At 40.3% G+C, this 21,283-nt stretch overlaps 1 protein-coding gene across 1 annotated transcript in view; it reads left to right on the forward strand.

Annotated features, from left to right (window-relative positions):
• Nucleotides 1–20,055, forward strand: part of LOC126291789 (zinc finger protein 454-like) — a 176,330-nt gene extending 156,275 nt beyond the window's left edge. The window contains exon 7 of the mRNA XM_049985485.1: nucleotides 19,137–20,055. Coding sequence (XP_049841442.1) covers nucleotides 19,137–19,713 — 577 coding nt within the window. The 3' untranslated portion in view covers nucleotides 19,714–20,055. The remainder of the gene's footprint in view (nucleotides 1–19,136) is intronic.
• Nucleotides 20,056–21,283: the final 1,228 nt, after the last annotated feature.

Below are 21,283 nucleotides of genomic sequence, written 5' to 3' on the forward strand. Positions count from 1 at the left end.
GCTGTAGCTCACCTAGTAGACTGTTGGCACCTGAGACCACATGTGCTCTATGCACCTAAGAGTGTAGGACCGGACTGCACAGAGCAATGACAACTTGTGGCCTGCAGATATGTGGCCTGTAGATATGTGGTTTGTGTTGTGAAGTGTTGCCAACATAACCTTGTTTGTTTGCCTTTGACATGGATTCCTGAAAGTGCATTCCAGAGACAGTAATCTTCAGATTCAATGCATAGTTTTAGAAATTAAATTAAGGTTGTTGCAATATAGTTCAGTGAGTAGAAGAAAAATGATGTGCTATTCAATGGCCCTTGAATATCCATTAGCACATGGGACCCCACCAGCATACAGCACAGGTAGGACAGGCCAGTATTTCATAACTCCTAATTGGAAACTCCATTTGTAACATTTTATTCCTGCATCATATTAATGTGCCACTATGCTACGACGTATCAGTACAGACAATACACTGTAACCGTAGCTCGTGTATCATGCAGGCATAGAACAGATAACAGCTCTAAAGATTACAATGCTTGTGCAGTGTTTATTGCCTGAACACGTACATATCATTTGGAGAACAGCCATGAAAATGAATGACGAATGTTGCAATTACAGAAAGAAACATTGAAATGATCGGGGAATGGTCCTCATTTAGAAGAAATGTTGAGGCTGCTGTTGCCTTGTATGCTGAGCATTTTCCAGAGGCATCCCGCTCTCTCTCGTTCTTTTACAAGGCTGTGAGCATACAGATTGGCAACAGGAAACAGAGCAAACTTGTTATAGGAGAAGCTAATGAAATAGCTGGCCTATCAGCAGTGCACCACAACCCAGGGACAACTAGCAGCAGTGCACCACAACCCACAGACAAGCAACTGCCATTTACACTGTAATTCTGGTATGTTGGTAGGTAGTATTATCACATTACTGCATTACCATAAGTATCATCCATACCATGTGTGTCACTGCTTCAAGCACTTCATGGTGCCGATTTCTGTAACTGGTTAGTATTTTGTGAATGGGCACATCAACAAATGCAAACGACTCTCACATGCTTTGCTAGGGTACTATATTCCACTGAGTCTACATTCAGAAACCATGGTAGTGTTAACTGGCATAACATGCATTACTGGAGTTTAGACAACCCCCACTGTTTACAGTAAGTTGCCCATCAACATCCTAGGTCAGCTAACGTATGGTGTGGCATCATGGGGAACAAACTCATTGGTCCATATTTTAGCAACAGCATGTTGAATAGACACAAATAATGAGCGTTTTTGGAACAGGAATATGCGATACTACTGCAAGATGTTGCTCGGGATGTTTGGTGATATATGAGTATGTGGTTGCAGTACGACCATTGCCCAGTGCATAATGTAATTGAAACATGGGAGGTACTAGACCGTGTTTGCAGTGGTCATTAGATCAGCACAGGTGGCCCTATTAATTCGCCTGCTATGTTGCCGGATTTCTTTCTGAGGGGATATTTAAAAGATAAGGACCCAGCAAGTGCCAACAGACCTGAAGACATGGTCGACCACATCAGAAACGCCTGCGCTGACATTCCCACATATATGCTTCTGTCCTGTGTACAGACATTTGAAAAGCAAATCACTAAGTGTAACGAAGTTAGTGGTACTACGTTTGACCTCTTACCCTCATTGGAAAAGTAGAGCAGCATTCACCTCTAGCTGTGGCCACAGTAGCACATTAAGTAGTCCGCTGTTTAATATGTCAGAGGAATACAATGTTGCGAATACTGTTTCCAGTTGAAATACTGGCCTATCCTACCCTAGCAGCATGAAGGTGGGGTCTCACATGCCACTTGATATTCGAGGGCCATTGAGTAGTGTGGCATAAGCTGTGATTGTGTACCCATTTCTATTCCTCTGATTACAGTGCCATCTGTATTGAAATGAAGAAAATGCCTCAGACAAAAATTGTGTAGATTTTGCCATAGAATCGTAATTTTCAATAAAATATGGGGGTTTCCATTCGAGATTTCAAAGTTGGCCCTCATCACTCACACACAGGCTGAGGTGGAGGATCGAGTGTGCTATCATTGGATGTCCCCTCACAGATAAAGAAATTGCAATTATAACTTTTTTTTATCCAATCTGTTGTTTATCAGATATTTCAAAGCCTACAGTTATAATGAACACCCTGTATATAACACGAAGGGGCGGTAAATAAGTGCGCTTGAAGCGTTCTCACGAATGTGTGTATACAAATATTCGTTAAAAAATGTTAGTGCAAATTTTGTCTCTCACGTAAGTCTCAGGGGATGATTTCCACACTTCGTGCATTAGTACACTGTTCCACACCTGTGCATTAGTTATAGTTTTTGAATTAATGTAATGAGTACAGTTTATGCTAGGGAACAAAATTAGGCGATTATTATAGCAAAATCAGTTTTTCACGACACAATTCAATCACTATTTATTGACTTTCTTCTTTTCTTTTACACAATGAAATTAGCACTGGTGAGACGGTTTACAGTTTTACTTTAATAGTAATTTGACTCCGAGCCCCAAATAGCAGTAATGTAGGCTGCTATAAACGGAAATTACTCCCTCAATCCGAACAGAGCCACAAGACCCACTGTCCACTGACCAGTTTTGGCGCGAAATCACAGATCGCCACATGTTCACTTACGCTGATGTACATCTCGTAATTCGTACTCACACAAATAATCGTAGCACTTCCAGTTCACCAAGTATATGCATGCACACTTGCACTATTATACAATACTCTTCGTTAAAATAAATCAGCATGAAACAAAAGAACAATCTTACTCAAACGACCACATGGACCACCCAAAAGTGGGGCTTGCTCGCCACCCACCAGTTCCCAAACTGCCGAACGACTGACCAACCATTGACTCCTGACCAAGATGGCCGCTCACTTATATAGGTTATGCAAGTACCAATCTCACCAGTTAAGGTTACAAATTTTGATACATATATCCCTCGACAGAAATAAGTACACCATCGGAACCACACTAAAAAGTACATGTTATTTACTATGGTACATTAATTTCTAGGATTATTCTATCGCCTGTAAATCAAGTTTTAGTTTGTTGCAAAATTTCGCCACTTAGCGCAAATTTGTTTGTTTACATCTGTACTGGAAAGTTTTAACATAGAACTGTATATAGCACCGTTTTTAGACGTATGCTATAGCGATCTACACATTGCGCTGCTCAAATCTCCATATCTATAATAATTAATTAATTTTAGGTGATAAATGTTCATAATAATTTGCAAAGAATGAAAACTATTGCAAGTTAAGTGTATAGTATAAGTTAATTAATTTAAAATAAGTGTGATGCCACCCAAAATATTATATAGTGCCGTTCTGTACGTCATAAATTTTCTATGGAATTTTATAAACAATTTTCCATCAAACTTTGTTTATTGCTCTTTGCGGGCTTAATTATTTATGAATCTTAACATATGACTACTTAACTCGATCCACTACAACGAAACGTTTTTAATGAGTGCTCGCGCAACCCTGTAAGTTGTTGTTTACTATTTTTCTTTATCTTTCAGTATTCGTGATATTAACCGATTTTGCCCCCCATGAACCATGGACCTTGCCGTTGGTGGGGAGGCTTGCGTGCCTCAGCGATACAGATAACCATACCATAGGTGCAACCACAACAGAGGTGTATCTGTTGAGAGGCCAGACAAACGTGTGCTTCCTGAAGAGGGGCAGCAGCCTCTTCAGTAGTTGCAAGGGCAACAGTCTGGATGATTGACTGATCTGGCCTTGTAACAATAACCAAAACGACCTTGCTGTGCTGGTACTGCGAATGGCTGAAAGCAAGGGGAAACTATGGCCGTAATTTTTCCCAAGGGCATGCAGCTTTACTGTATAATTAAATGATGAAGGCGTCCTCTTGGGTAAAATATTCCGAAGGTAAAATAGTCCCCCATTCGCATCTCCAGGCGGGGCCTACTCAAGAGGATGTCGTTATCAGGAGAAAGAAAAGTGGCGTTCTACAGATCGGAGCGTGGAATGTCAAATCCCTTAATCGGGCAGGTGGGTTAGAAAATTTAAAAAGGGAAATGGACAGGTTAAAGTTAGATATAGTGGGAATTAGTGAAGTTTGGTGGCAGGAGGAACAAGACCTCCAGGCAGGTGACTACAGGGTTATAAACACAAAATCAAATAGGGGTAATGCAGGAGTAGGTTTAATAATGAATAGGAAAATAGGAATGCAAGTAAGCTACTACAAACAGCATAGTGAATGCATTATTGTGGCCAAGATAGATACGAAGCCCACACTTACTACAGTAGTACAAGTTTATATGCCAACTAGCTCTGCAGATGACGAAGAAATTGAAGAAATGTATGATGAAATAAAAGAAATTATTCAGATAGTGAAGGGAGATGAAAATTTAATAGTCGTGGGTGACTGGAATTTGAGTGTAGGAAAAGCGAGAGAAGGAAACGTAGGTGGATATGGATTGGAGCTAAGAAATGAAAGAAGCCACCTGGTAGAATTTTGCACAGAGCACAACTTAATCATAGCTAACACTTGGTTTAAGAATCATGGAAGAAGGTTGTATACATGGCAGAACCCTGGAGATACTAAAAGGTATCAGATAGATTATATAATGGTAAGACAGAGATTTAGGAACCAGGTTTTAAATTGTAAGACATTTCCAGGGGCAGATGTGGACTCTGACCACAATATATTGGTTATGACCTGTAGATTAAAACTGAAGAAACTGCAAAAAGGTGGGAATTTAAGGAGATGGGACCTGGATAAACTGAAAGAACCAGAGGTTGTACAGGGTTTCAGGGAGAGCGTAAGGGAACAATTGTCAGGAATGGGGGAAAGAAATACAGTAGAAGAAGAATGGGTAGCTTTGAGGGATGAAGTAGTGAAGGCAGCAGAGGATCAAGTAGGTAAAAAGACGAGGGCTAGTAGAAATCCTTGGGTAACAGAAGAAATATTGAATTTAATTTATGAAATAAGGAAACATAAAAATGCATTAAATGAAGCAGGCAAAAAGGAATACAAATGTCTCAAAAGTGAGATCGACAGGAAGTGCAAAATGGCTAAGCAGGGATGGCTAGAGGACAAATGTAAGGATGTAGAGGCACATCTCACTAGGGGTGAGATAGATACTGCCTACAGGAAAATTAAAGAGACCTTTGGAGATAAGAGAACCACTTGTATGAACATCAAGAGCTCAGATGGAAACCCAGTTCTAAGCAAAGAAGGGAAAGCAGAAAGGTGGAAGGAGTATATAGAGGGTCTATACAAGGGTGATGTACTTGAGGACAATATTATGGAAATGGAAGAGGATGGAGATGAAGATGAAATGGGAGATATGATACTGCGTGAAGAGTTTGACAGAGCACTGAAAGACCTGAGTCGAAACAAGGCTCCCGGAGTAGACAACATTCCATTGGAACTACTGACAGCCTTGGGAGAGCCAGTCCTGACAAAACTCTACCATCTGGTGAGCAAGATGTATGAGACAGGCAAAATACCCTCAGCCTTCAAGGAGAATATAATAATTCCAATCCCAAAGAAAGCAGGTGTTGACAGATGTGAAAATTACTGAACAATCAGTTTAATAAGCCATAGCTGCAAAATACTAACACGAATTCTTTACAGACGAATGGAAAAACTAGTAGAAGCCGACCTCGGGGAAGATCAGTTTGGATTCCGTAGAAATACTGGAACACGTGAGGCAATACTGACCTTACGACTTATCTTAGAAGAAAGATTAAGGAAAGGCAAACCTACGTTTCTAGCATTTGTAGACTTAGAGGAAGCTTTTGACAATGTTGACTGGAATACTCTCTTTCAAATTCTTAAGGTGGTAGGGGTAAAATACAGTGAGCGAAAGACTATTTACAATTTATACAGAAACCAGATGGCAGTTATAAGAGTCGAGGGGCATGAAAGGGAAGCAGTGGTTGGGGTGGTCTCTGTTTATATGGAATGGGGGCCCTCTGGTCCAACTGAACTGCTCATTGACTGGAAAAGGTTATGTTCGGCTACTTGAAGACTATTTGCAGCCTTTCGTGGACTTAATTTTTATGGGTGTCACCAGGCCACAGTTGTTCATGATTAGTTTGAAGATCTTGTGGGGAATTTGGGCAAATGATTTGGACATCCAGATCGCCCAACATGAACCCCATCAAACATTTATGGGACATAATGTAGAGGTCAATTTGTGCACAATATCCTGTGCTGGGAACACTTTAGCAATTATGGGTGGTTATATAGGCAGCATGGGTCTATATTTCTGCGGGAGACTTCCAACGAACTGTTGAGTCCATGCCATGTTAGTTTGCTACACTGTGCTGGGAGAAAAGAGGTCCAGTATACTGTTACAAGATATTGCATGATTTTTCACCTCAGTGTATATCTTACTTAGGTTGTTGTAGATGCTGAAGCTGATTTCTACATCTTCTTTGTTTTTGTCAGGTGTTATATCAAGATATTGCTTTCTCATGTATTTAATTGCTGGGATACTGTCAGTTGCGAATGTAGTTGGATCCATGTTCAGCTTACTTGTTTTATGTGCTGTGTCATAGTATTAATTACTGAAAGGTCACATCCACTGTTTATTGTGGTACATATTGTGGTTTCTGCTTTGTGTTAGAGTACTGTATGTTCAGTTGAAAATTTGTGAGCTCTCTATAGCGTTGATCTATATGCAACTTTTTGTGATGGTGTTTGTTGTGTTGGTGTCTGTACCAGTACATTTTTTGTGAACACTGAAAGACAGGTTTTGTTTGTGTTTTTATATTTTCATCTCAAGGAAAGGTATGGTGTTGTTCCCCTCATGATCAAGGGTAAATTTAATGATTTGATAACAAATCTACTGTATTTAATAAATTCAATAGCCTGCATTAGAATATCCAATTCACCTTGGTACAGTGGTGTAGTGTTGAAACACAAGCATCAGTGTGCATAGAGTTGTAGTCAGCATGGGTTCAGACAATGTGAGCAGGTCTTGTGAAGCTGTTTTACCAAAACAACAGCATAGTGCTGGTGCTCATTGCGAGTATGTGTGATCTTCGAGCAGTGGAAGTACTGTCATGAAAGCTGAACATTCCACAGTCCACCATTCGAAAGGTGCTGTTAACCATTGTGGAATGAAATTTGTACAATCTAACAGGCTGTTGTAGATGAAGGGGGTCGTCATAGTGAGCAATGTTTGTTACCTGGAATGTACATGTTCTATGAAGTTAATAAATGTTACCATTTTGTGTGGAAATGAAAAGTGTTACGGTGAATGGTTTATTGTTATTTCTCTTTTGCATGTTCTTACAAATGTGCCCACAAAATTTCACTGTCCTAGGATCACCCGTTTTTCATAAGGGTCCTCTCAAGTAGTGAATGATTCATTATAACCACCCTCTGTATAAAAAGCAAGTTGCAGTACGCCTGCATCAAACTGTGAAGCAACCTGATGGTGTGTGGTGGAGGGCACTTCTGGTACCACTATCTGATCCTCCCTACCTTATTCCTCTCGCAAATGGCACAAGGGAACAGTTATTATCGGTAAGCCTCTGTATCAGGTCTAATTCCTCGAATTTTCAGGAAAATGTTTTCTCGAAATTTCTGTAGTAAATGCCTTCATGTTGCACAACACCTCTCTCGTAATGTCTGTCGATAGTGTGTGTTGAGCATCTCGGTAATGATGTCACACTAACTAAATGATCCCATGACAAAATGCGGCACTCTTCGTAGAGTCTTCTCTTTTTCTTCTATTAGTCCTATCTGTTAAGGATCCCGTATTAATCAAAAATCGGTCAAGCAAGCTCCTTTTAAGCCACTTCCTCTGTGAATTAGTTACATTTCCTTAAGATTCTTCCTATGAATCTCAGTTTGGCATCTGGTTTTTCTACTATTCCTTTCATGTGGTCATTCCACTTAAGGTAGCTCTGTGTTGTTACCCCTAGATGTTTTAATACTGTTTCCTGCAGCTTATTATCAACAGTATAGTTGTACAGTAGCCCATTTCTCCTATGTATGTGCAGTAATTAAGTCACACATATTTAAGTGGTTGAATATCACATTTGATATTAGCGCACTGGGTTGAGAACAACACTGCAGCTGATGTTGGATATGAATCTTTGCTTTATTTGCTGACAAAGGATTTATTCGAGTCTTTTATCTATTACACAAGAACAGCAGAGAACTCACTTCATATTATTCATTCATAGCCTTTAGTGACAAGGAAGTCTGTCATTTAGAACTTCACCTAAGTTCATTGCCTGCTTCTCGAAACTGTGTATTATTTCAAGTATCAAAAGTAACCAATATGTTCAACAATTTAAGTTTGCTTTCCCCATTTCCCAGATACAACTCCATCGGGAAGACTCCCAGGCTTGGTTATGATAAACTGTCATCTCTGACAAAGTAGTGCATAGAAACATCATTGTGAGACGTCCAGGTTTTGGAAGAACACCTTCTCCTAATACATCACCTAACCATGCTGCTGTGTGTTGAATCTAACAGTATAAAAAGAATCACCATAACATTGATAAAAGTGTAGAAGACATTCTCTCTGTGGAAGACTGAACATTTCATATGTTAGTCAATGTTCAAGAAATGTTGAAAACAAGGCATTCCCATTGGTCTTGGGCCCTACTTTGGACAGATGGGAAAGTGGTTTATATGTGCCAATGAATGTGGACACTAGTATGTGTTTATTTGGCATAGTGTGATGTTTCCTATGCTATACTTCCGAATAAATATCTGGTGACTCTTAATAATCCTGACCAACTATATTTGAAATACAAAGTCATAATAACCTTGTATGTCTTCATTACTGTAGATTTCATCTTCTTTGGCAACTTCTATGCTGGAAGGTGAGAAAGTCTCTCACAAATCTAATTGTGCAATAAAAGATGTATAGGCCATCTTAGTAAATATTAGGATACTGATTGATTTGCTACAATAGTCGAATTTCTCCTAAATAATTTGTGACCAATGAGCTGCATCATTACATATTCATAATGCAATTTCATCTCATTGTAATTAACATAAATTCGCTCTCTAATGACAGCTAACTGAATGACACTTAAGACACTTTCGGTGTTGTCATGATTTCATTGCAACTGTCATGGTAGTTCTTTCATGGCTCAGATCATATCTCCTAGGCAGACCTCGATGACATGGAATAAACCTCCTAATCAGTATGTAGTGTGAGGCATTGTAAGAGTGCTATTGTAGATATATTGCATCTACCCAACCACAGATCACATAAACAGAAAGAAAAACTTGTGAACAGCATACCATATTAATCTCATTGCTAAAATACAACCTTTGCGGTGGCGATCATCATTCATAGGTTTGGTAGACACTGTGCAACACATTGCTTCACCCAAACTACACTCCTGGAAATTGAAATAAGAACACTGTGAATTCATTGTCCCAGGAAGGGGAAACTTTATTGACACATTCCTGGGGTCAGATACATCACATGATCACACTGTCAGAACCACAGGCACATAGACACAGGCAACAGAGCATGCACAATGTCGGCACTAGTACAGTGTATATCCACCTTTCGCAGCAATGCAGGCTGCTATTCCTCCATGGAGACGATCGCAGAGATGCTGGATGTAGTCCTGTGGAACAGCTTGCCATGCCATTTCCACCTGGCGCCTCAGTTGGACCAGCGTTCGTGCTGGACATGCAGACCGCGTGAGACGACGCTTCATCCAGTCCCAAACATGCTCAGTGGGGGACAGATCCAGAGATCTTGCTGGCCAGGGTAGTTGACTTACACCTTCTAGAGCACGTTGGGTGACACGAGATACATGCGGGCGTGCATTGTCCTGTTGGAACAGCAAGTTCCCTTGCCAGTCTAGGAATGGTAGAACGATGGGTTCGATGACGGTTTGGATGTACCGTGCACTATTCAGTGTCCCCTCGATGATCACCAGAGGTGTACGGCCAGTGTAGGAGATCGCTCCCCACACCATGATGCCGGGTGTTGGCCCTGTGTGCCTCGGTCGTATGCAGTCCTGATTGTGGCGCTCACCTGCACGGCGCCAAACACACATACGACCATCATTGGCACCAAGGCAGAAGCGACTCTCATCGCTGAAGACGACACATCTCCATTCGTCCCTCCATTCACGCCTGTCACTACACCACTGGAGGCGGGCTGCACGATGTTGGGGCGTGAGCGGAAGACGGCCTAAGGGTGTGCGGGACCGTAGCCCAGCTTCATGGAGACGGTTGCGAATGGTCCTCGCCGATACTCCAGGAGCAACAGTGTCTCTAATTTGCTGGGAACTGACGGTGCAATCCCCTACGGCACTGCGTAGGGTCCTACGGTCTTGGCGTGCATCCGTGCGACGCTGCGGTCCGGTCCCAGGTCGACGGGCACGTGCACCTTCCGCCGACCACTGGCGACAACATCGATGTACTGTGGAGACCTCACGCCCCACGTGTTGAGCAATTCGGCGGTACGTCCACCTGGCCTCCCGCATGCCCACTATACGCCCTCGCTCAAAAAGTACATCAACTGCACATATGGTTCACGTCCACACTGTCGCGGCATGCTACCAGTGTTAAAGACTGCGATGGAGCTCCGTATGCCACGGCAAATTGGCTGACACTGACGGCGGCGGTGCACAAATGCTGCGCAGCTAGCGCCATTCAACGGCCAACACCGCGGTTCTTGGTGTGTCCGCTGTGCCGTGCGTGTGATCATTGCTTGTACAGCCCTCTTGCAGTGTCCGGAGCAAGTATGGTGGGTCTGGCACACCGGTGTCAATGTGTTCTTTTTTCCATTTCCAGGAGTGTATATGTTACATTACACACAGGTAGACCCACTAAAATATTGATCTGTTATCCAGATTTTCTCACATATGTGATTTTAGTTTTAAGTGCAGTGCTGCTAGTTATTGACAGTACACGCAAGTAGTAATGCATTAACGCCTCTCAACACACATCTTCTGTTGTGTTTGTTGAGGACATAGCTAATCAGGTTTGCACTTGACAGGGTGTCTGTTTAAAATATCGGGGAAAAGGAAAGAAAGTGTGTCTATCAAAGGATAGAAGCATGTATGAAGTCTGTATTCATTAGAAACAAAAAACTTTGGATAAGCATGTTTTGGATATTTAGCATGGTCTGGGATTTGGTGAATCCACTGTGAAACTGTTCATGACAGTGTGAAGCCATTTATAAAAGTTGGTCACTGTTCAGCTGTTTTGGATATATAGTGACCATATCTTGTCTGAAGACATTGGAAAGAATGGGAAAATGGTAAGTCATCTGACAAAGAACTTCCAACAATATAAGATTCTCTGTGTAGCTGCTATCCAACCTAAACCAAGAGCCTGTATGTAGTTGTAACAAAACAAAAAGATAATTCAGCACCTTTCTCAGCCAGTTTGGGTTAGTTTGATTGCTTGGCTTTCACAACAATAAAATGACAGTAGATGCAGCTGTGGCACAAAAAGTTGGAGGCAAGAATTTTAAAATGAGGTTCAGCGAAATGATGACAGGAAAAGGTTATACTATGAAGTAGGCTTTCAACTTTGATGAAATGGGATATTTTGGAAACCAATACCAAACAATAAATGGCACCTGGGTTTAATGCTGCCAAGGACTGATGCATCCCTTGATTAAGAGAAAATGTTGCTGTGGATTGCAAATTGGAACTGTATATTATGTACCTCTCTCAAAATCCGAAGGCAGTAATGGGTTGTGACAAGACTGGGCTTCGAGTTCATTTGATTTCAGTGAATTATGTATGTTTTAGTGTTAAATTTCTAAGTGTATAAATTTTGCTTTAAAAAGCATTTCATTTAAATGATGATAGTTATTTTTGGTGAAAATACTAAGAAGCACTGCTTTTTTAAACTTAATATGAGTAAATTAGAATGTAACCCCATTTTTAGATATAAAATGATTTTTATATGCAGTACAGTGTCATGTTTAATATGAACTACTACTCTACCTCTCTCTTTCTTTAAATATTTCAAGGTAACATACTAGTATCATCTTTTAAATCCATACCTGTTGTCTTATGTTTCCTTACGTGCCATATTATTATTATTATTATTATTATTATTATTATTATTATTATTATTATTATTATTATTATTATTTCCACCCATCTCTACATGGTGATTAGTTACCTACATATGCACTGATGTGGATCTGAATGTGCTTCCCTGTATGGATGTTAACACGTCAGATAACTAACATATAGATAAAAAGGTACCTTCCTGCTCCCATTACAGTTCAACATGATGTTGCTAACAGCAAGTCATCACTTAAAAGACAATGAAGTATTTCATGGACTAGTTGTTTATTTGTTGGGCAGTGTTCGCTAATTTATGTATTTGCACATAAAATACATATAATTATTAAGAAATATGAACTTCAAACATTATACAAAGGTCAAAAGTTGCTGACAACTTAATGCTGAAACTTTTTACTTTATTATTTAGATATATTCTGATCAAATCCAGTTGATGTAACAATTGGCTAGCATAATGCAGGTGATATGTATATATCCTAAGCGCTCCCAACAATTTACTGCACATAACATGTTTATTTAACTTACCATATGTTTGCTTATTTGTCATTGATGCACTTCAACAGGCACAGAATGTACTTAACAAGAGTACGAAAGTCACTGGCATATTGACACACCTCTCAATCAACAAAACTTACTACTCCTGTTTGTACACATAGTTCACATAACTTGCATGCTTAGAATGGGCCTATATTGTTAATGTACAGGCACGAGACACACCTCACATGACCTTTTACTTCCTTCCTTGACTAATTAATTAATGATTAAAACATGTGTAGACCCTTAAGTGTAGTAACTTTTAAATTTCATGATTCAGTATATAGGATATCTCAAATCTTTTGGGTTCAACTCAAGCAGGTGATGGAGTCCACAGTCTATTATATTGAAATTGTGAACCAGTGGTTGCAAATGCATGTTTATTGTGTTATGGACATAGTGTACAGCACTTAACGGCAGCATAGCTCAATTAACTGTTGAAAGTGATGATTGCCAGTTTCAATGCATGCATTGTAACAGTGTGTGTAGTTCTGGTGCACTCTTTCAAAAAGCCCAGATGTATGTTGTCCATTGGAACGTGCAGACGGTAATAAGAGCATTTAGCCCTGACCACCAAACAGACATACTGTACGCAACTTAGGTCATTGCATATGTGTCATGTGATAACCACAGGCCTCAAATCGTTGTTTTAATCTGTGGTGCAAGCACAACAAGATCCCTGGTGTCAGTTGTCCATGATGAGGTGTGTTACTGTGTATAGTGCATTACACTTATTCAAAGATGGATTTTACTTCTCGCAAGAGTTGGCAGGCATGTGTTTAACTTAAGGTGTGGCAAGATGCAGCGTCCATGAAGCAGCCTGAACATACTGAAAACACTTTCGCAGCAGGTTTTATCCTAATTGCAATAAGTTTTATCCCCATGGGTATCAGCTTAAGAGACACCACAGAGACATTACCAGGGTTCCACCAGTGACATGACCATTCTCACAGATGTATTGTTCACAGATGAGGCTTCATTCAGTCATGATGGTGTTTTCAACAGCTGTGTCTGGGGTGAGGACAATTCCCATGCCATCCATGGTGTTTGCCATCAGCAACGAATCTTTGTCAATGTATGTTAATGTCTGCAAACTCCTGAATAACACTTATCCTCATCAATGGGCTGGAAGGGGCTGCCCTGTCTCACAGCCAGTGCAACTGGCAGATTTCACACCTGTGAACTTTTTCCTGAAACCCCCATAGAAATGGATAAAGACATACTTGATAGGATCCAAGCTGCCTGTCTCTTGGTGCAACAGACAGGGATTTTTGAGACAGTGCAGCAGAATGTCATGTGCTACTGTCATGTATGCACTGAGACTGGCGGTCGCCAATTTGAACAATTACAATGAGCTACATTGTTGTTATGCAGGTTACACTGTGTCCATTACACAATAAACCTGCATACCCAACCAGTAGTTCCGTATCTCAATATTAACGGGTTGTAGACCCACTATCACCTGTCTGTTTAAATTTGACCCAAAAGGTTTGAGACATCCAGTAAAGTTACACTAATGTCTTAAGAGCTAGAATGCTTATTCTTTTCTTTGCATAGCATTGTTGACTTTCGTCTGCCTATGGACAGGATGGATATAGGAAAACATGTTTTTAAAAAAGTCCATAAAATGCTAACAGACTGTTATATGAAGTGCAAATAGAAAAAAATATAACAGTCAGCTGGGTACCTAGTGGGTGTCACTCCACTTAATTTGTGCAGAAGATAGACACCCTGAGGCTTATGGAACTTAACTGTGGTTCCTGTGTGCCTTTGGTTTCAGAAAGAGCATCCCAAGACATTTTGGATAAGCTAGGTGATCCACACTCTGCAATTTGTTTCATATGTGCACCATGTCATTTGCATTCAACTTCATAGCTATCATGTCTTTTTCTTTTTTTTTAATTTTCCCAAAATATATAAAATCACATTTCATGTAATGTAGTGTTCAAGGGTATATGTATAAGTACCTTTGGCTTTGCTTCCTTCAAAAGTAATCACCTTCATAAATGTTAACAGTAAGTTTCCTCTGTCTTTGCCTCCTTCAAAAGTAATCACCTTCATAAATGTTAACGCTAAGTCATTTTAACTAAATCTTACAAAAATATCAGACAGGCCATGTAAATTTATACCAGAAGTAAAATACTCATCATGTAAATTGACACCAAGTCAATATACTAATCTTTGTAACCATTATGAAACACCCAACAAAATTCTGCCACATATGTGTTCCTCCAGTTGCAATTTTTCATTAAAATCAGATCATGTTTCCCAAATAGACTCATTAGCTACCATTTCTGGGGAGGGTTGAATGTTCACTTCAAAGGAAGTACTTTTACACCATTTCAAAGTTGGCTAGTTGCAACAGAAAACATTTGGTTGACCTAAATCTCTGTTCTGTTTTGAGGTATTGATACAGACTTGTGTCTGAGATTTGTGTTAACTCAGCAGCCAGTTCCACAAACTTTGAAGTTAATGGATTTCTGACAGTCAAACTGTTCAGCTGTAGTTACATCAGAATTTAAATCCTTTGCTTTATTTATAAGCGTAAATCCTATGTTGGACAAGTTGTTACTTATTTCTTTATTCATCTTGCGAGATTCCTTGAGAGATATGTCTATAACATATTGCTCTACAGATCTACTTTATCACCAGTCCAGTGGTATCTAATGCAGTAAAAGCTTTTTCTAATATTTTACTGCTCATATCTACCTTTATTTTTGTCGACTCTTTCAAGTACCATATTTTCTATTCTTCTGTGTGTTCCAGCATAGTATGCATCTGTCATAGTAGATAACAGTTCTGTATAGGTTATTAAAAACTTCTCTAATGTTTTGTTCATGCTGCTGAGCGGTATTGATTTGAAGTGACAGAGAATGTATTTTTATAACTAAAATTTTTTGCCACAGTTTTCACAGTACATTGAAAACTTTGTTGAAATGCTAGTAAATTTATATTGTCAAAACCCACCCCTAATTACCCCACAACACACATATCACCACCACAACAAAAGGAAAGAAAATTGTAATTTACACAACTCATCAAGTTTTTCTCACATTGCTCTCCATGTTGAGATACCCATCGAATCTGGTTTCAATGTCTTGAACAAACTGTATTCTTCTAGAATGATGTGCAGTTGAAGCTGTCAGTCTTGTAGAGTGGCAAGCCTTACATGGGATTCTCGATGCTACTGATAAGTCATTGTGTGACTATAAATACAATCAAAGCCATTACAAGTCGCAATCTTCTGACTTGTGCACTAATTAATTTTTGACTTGATGTAATTGTATTGGGAAGAATTAATTATGTTAATTGCTAAGGACAACCACACTATTTCATGAGAATTCTTCCAATGAAAACTGTTAATTTCTTATCATCAGCAAGTTCTAGTCAGCTCTCCAGCACAAAGATTTGTAGTTCTGGATTTGGTCATCAAGAGGAGATGTTCTGTATGTTATGTGTGTGATATACTTGTGAATAAATTTTCGGTTACTGTTAATTAATTAAGAACTCAGTCCTCCTATGTTTGAACTGCAAAGTCAGCATAACTGTTCTTGGCCTTTTTAGTATGGCCTTCATGTCTTTGGGGCTGAAAGCTAAGGTCTCTCACAAATACTCAGAAACAAAACAAAGTTCTGAACAGCATACTGTACTGAACTTATTATTTAAACAAAACTTTTGTGGTAGTAATCACTTTTGCAGACATTGTAGAATGCCCCTCTTTACCCAACATATATTTTGCACTACAGTAGTTAAAAATAAATAAAACTGTGGAGTACTTTACCACTTAACAGCACAGATTTAAAATAAAACCTTGTGTTGTCGATGTAAATAACACAATCTCGAGCAAAATGTGATCCCATGTTATTGCAAAATACACTCCTGGAAATGGAAAAAAGAACACATTGACACCGGTGTGTCAGACCCACCATACTTGCTCCGGGCACTGCGAGAGGGCTGTACAAGCAATGATCACACGCACGGCACAGCGGACACACCAGGAACCGCGGTGTTGGCCGTCGAATGGCGCTAGCTGCGCAGCATTTGTGCACCGCCGCCGTCAGTGTCAGCCAGTTTGCCGTGGCATACGGTGCTCCATCGCAGTCTTTAACACTGGTAGCATGCCGCAACAGCGTGGACGTGAACCGTATGTGCAGTTGACGGACTTTGAGCGTGGGCGTATAGTGGGCATGCGAGAGGCCGGGTGGACGTACCGCCGAATTGCTCAACACGTGGGGCGTGAGGTCTCCACAGTACATCGATGTTGTCGCCAGTGGTCGGCGGAAGGTGCACGTGCCCGTCGACCTGGGACCGGACCGCAGCGACGCACGGATGCACGCCAAGACCGTAGGATCCTACGCAGTGCCGTAGGGGACCGCATCGCCACTTCCCAGCAAATTAGGGACACTGTTGCTCCTGGGGTATCGGCGAGGACCATTTGCAACCGTCTCCATGAAGCTGGGCTACGGTCCCGCACACCGTTAGGCCGTCTTCCGCTCACTCCCCAACATCGTGCAGCCCGCCTCCAGTGGTGTCGCGGCAGGCGTGAATGGAGGGACGAATGGAGACGTGTCGTCTTCAGCGATGAGAGTCGCTTCTGCCTTGGTGCCAATGATGGACGTATGCGTGTTTGGCGCCGTGCAGGTGAGCGCCACAATCAGGACTGCATACGACCGAGGCACACAGGGCCAACACCCGGCATCATGGTGTGGGGAGCGATCTCCTACACTGGCCGTACACCTCTGGTGATCGTCGAGGGGACACTGAATAGTGCACGGTACATCCAAACCGTCATCGAACCCATCGTTCTACCATTCCTAGACCGGCAAGGGAACTTGCTGTTCCAACAGGACAATGCACGTCCGCATGTATCCCGTGCCACCCAACGTGCTCTAGAAGGTGTAAGTCAACTACCCTGGCCAGCAAGATCTCCGGATCTGTCCCCCATTGAGCATGTTTGGGACTGGATGAAGCGTCGTCTCACGCGGTCTGCACGTCCAGCACGAACGCTGGTCTAACTGAGGCGCCAGGTGGAAATGGCATGGCAAGCCGTTCCACAGGACTACATCCAGCATCTCTACGATCGCCTCCATGGGAGAATAGCAGCCTGCATTGCTGCGAAAGGTGGATATACACTGTACTAGTGCCGACATTGTGCATGCTCTGTTGCCTGTGTCTATGTGCCTGTGGTTCTGTCAGTGTGATCATGTGATGTATCTGACCCCAGGAATGTGTCAATAAAGTTTCCCCTTCCTGGGACAATGAATTCACGGTGTTCTTATTTCAATTTCCAGGAGTGTAATATATCAACTGTCCTGGAGTGGAGATTAAATTCAAAATATTATATGTGGTGATTTGTTGATAGTAATTTAAATTGTACTAATTATTTCATAGTGGTCACTTGTGTAGATAATTTGTTTCAATTACTAAGTAAGGCATGTCTTGGATTAGTTTAACTTTCATAAAATGTAATAGTGTCAGAACGAAACCTATCTTCCTTTGACCAGGATGATTGGGTCTAGTGGTTATTGTGAGTGGCAGAATTAATAAACATGTTTTATTAAAATCAATCTACATCTAATTCTACAGTCATAATTGTATAACAGTAGTAAAAACCCATACAATATAAGTAATGGGGTATAATGTGTGAACAAATATATCAACCGATCAACAGCTAAAAGAAGTAATTTGGGTGTACTCAACACAAATAATGTTTAATTAAATTTTTTTATGCTATTGAGTGTTGATTAGAAAAGTATTGTAGTTGTCAATTTTCTTTTAAAGATGTTACATGTGCTTAATTTAAACCAAATCCCAGTTGGACCTTTTTCCAATCACACATTGTCATATAACTAGGCTTTTTTTTTCAGGCATCTGCAATTTCTTCACTGGCTTTTCTTATTGCAACGTCAGTTCCATCTTCCACGCCCTATAAAATATTTTATAAATTGCTACATGACAAAAAATGTCATCATTTATAGTGATAAAAGAAAATTTGTTAATTTGTTTTTGTTGTTCATAACTTCTGGGCTGAGGGATAGCTAAGAAAATATTCTCACATAACCCAGTGAACATAAAATCAGTGAACTATGAACAGAGGAATGTCAAACATTAAGTGTTCGCTTGTGGATTGTAGATGTGAATTTTGACGTTCGCAAAGTTTGCTTTACAGTTCTGTGGTCCCTATCAGGTATTTGTTATGTCAGTAAGAGCAATGATTTTGATTTGTGTTTTTTTATGTCTCTTTTTGCACTGACATCACTGTTGGTGGATTTATGTGCATTTGTTTTCTTGTGAATACTATCTTTAAAAAAACATATACACATTTTTGGTCCACAAAATAATGTATCATATGAACTCCACTTCCTCTGTTGCCTCTTAATACATTCCAAAAAATTCTAATTCAGTTATGTGTACTCCTAATTTATAACCTGATTTGCACGATATGTGACATGCTGTGCTTTAGACACATCTGACGCCCTTGCATATGTTAATGAAATTTTCATTTCTATAGTTGCACTGTTATGACAATATCTTATGAGATAATTTTTTCCATTTTTCTCCAGTAATAACCTCGTTGGTGTGGAGGACGACAACGGTACTGGTGACAGTGGCAGTTTTGTTGGAAAAGTGTCAATGGCTTCTGGAACAAGTGGCGGGATACAAACCACTTCCAAACAGGAAGCATCCTGTGGTAATAAAAATGGTACAAGACATCGAGTGTACAGTTGTGGCATTTGCAAGATGATGTTTGCAAGGCTGCAAGACCTGAAGAGCCACACACACATCATACATGAATTTTTGCATACGTGCAACGTATGTCTGAAAACATTCGCTAGAAGTTCTACTGTGAAGTCGCACATGCGTCTGCATAATAAGGAACGTCCCTACAACTGTGGCGTTTGCAAGAGGACATTCGTAGCATTTACCCAACTGAAGATGCATTCACAGCAGCATACTGATGAATATCCATACACCTGTGGCATTTGCAGCAAGACATTCACACAAAGCAGCTCATTGAAGTACCATTTAATGCTGCACCCTTGTACTCTTCCCTTTAGCTGTGAAATTTGCAAGAAAACATTCCAAACAAATAGCCATCTGAAGAAGCATTATCTGTTGCATACTGACTACCACCTTTAAAGATAATGCCACATGCAACAGGAAACCTACATGACGTAATGATGCTAAGCAGCATTCGCAGCTGCTCATAGCTAAACAATCTTTACAATTGTTGTTTGTGTCATAAGAAATTCAGCATTTTCCACAATCTGTATGTCCACTTGTAGTTGCAAATTGCAAAAAGACAATACATCTTCATTATTTGCCTAAAGGGACTGATGTTGAAGCATGTTGGGGAACACCACCTTCATCATAAAAGCCGACACCCATACACTTGCAAAGGGTGTTTGAAGAGATTCGCAACCAGCCATGGACTGTGTAATATGTTTAAAAAATGAAAATAATAAATATAACTATATTGAATGTGAAAAATGCAATTGCTTGCGTAAATTCCTGTCCTGTGCTTAACTTAATCTCGTTTAGGACTTCGCTGACCTTGTTGAAGATGCAGGCAGCAGAGGACTCCTTGGGCACTGGCACTTCTCGTAATTACAAAACAAATCACATACATACATAAATGAAAATGCTTAATACTGCTCTTGAACATCACATTTTTTATACTCAAAGTAAATACATTTAGGATGCAGTACTTTTTGCTATACAAAATGTACATCCTTCTCTCTTACAAGGAGAACTTCGACTGGCCTCCACCACTAAAAACAAAAAACAGTACATCAAAAAATGAATGTGAAAAAATTTCTTTGTTTGTGTGCACCTAACTAGTTAATGTCTCTGCCGACTTTTATTTTCCATCTGTATCTTATCCTGGCTTGTCCTTAAATACTAATTTAGCAGCATCTTACATCGTGTTCCTGTACAATTGCCCCCACACTGTACGTGGACATGTTATGGAGACGTACAGTGTTGTTCTGTTTGTTTGTACTTGCTGATAGGGGGTCGACACCTTTTATTTGTCAGCTTCCCTTATGTTATTTTATGGGATATATATGTCAGCTTATCCTAAAAATTCTCCAAGAAATTCAAATATTATACACACAGTATTTGAGTTCATTGCATATTTAACTTTTGCGTCTTAACAATAATGTCCAGATTGCTTCTTTCTCTCTCTCATATTTCACGCTTGCGCATGGGCTGATTTGGTGGCAAGAAACAGTTGCCAATGGTCAACATGCGATATGCTACCATTGCACGTGCGTGCACATGTTTTCTTGGTGTTGATGTCACATTGAGTGTTATACTTTCACTTGGTTGCCACCTATCGAAGAATTGCTGTGGCATTTGTCTTCATTCTGTGTGCAGTGAGTGTGTGCTTATTGTTTAAAATCCGACGCTGTGGCAGATCTCTATTTTTCCGGCCAGGGCGTCATTGCTACCCATCGTACTTGCAGTTTCAGCGGAAAGAACCCCGGCCATCAGGATCCGTCGATGAGGTGAGTACCTGCTCGAAGAACTTCAGTTCACTTGTCCATGTATCAAGCGTTGTGAGCCACGATACTTATTTCGTTGCACATGCATGCTCATGTCACTACACTTGACCATGCATTTTTTGAAAGACACTTATAGCTGTCCAAAATATTTTATAAATTGCTTGTCTTTGAAGTTCATATGTAGAGTTTGGTTTACAATAAAA

Source organism: Schistocerca gregaria, chromosome 9 (assembly GCF_023897955.1).
Source record: "Schistocerca gregaria isolate iqSchGreg1 chromosome 9, iqSchGreg1.2, whole genome shotgun sequence".
Lineage (NCBI taxonomy): Eukaryota > Metazoa > Arthropoda > Insecta > Orthoptera > Acrididae > Schistocerca > Schistocerca gregaria.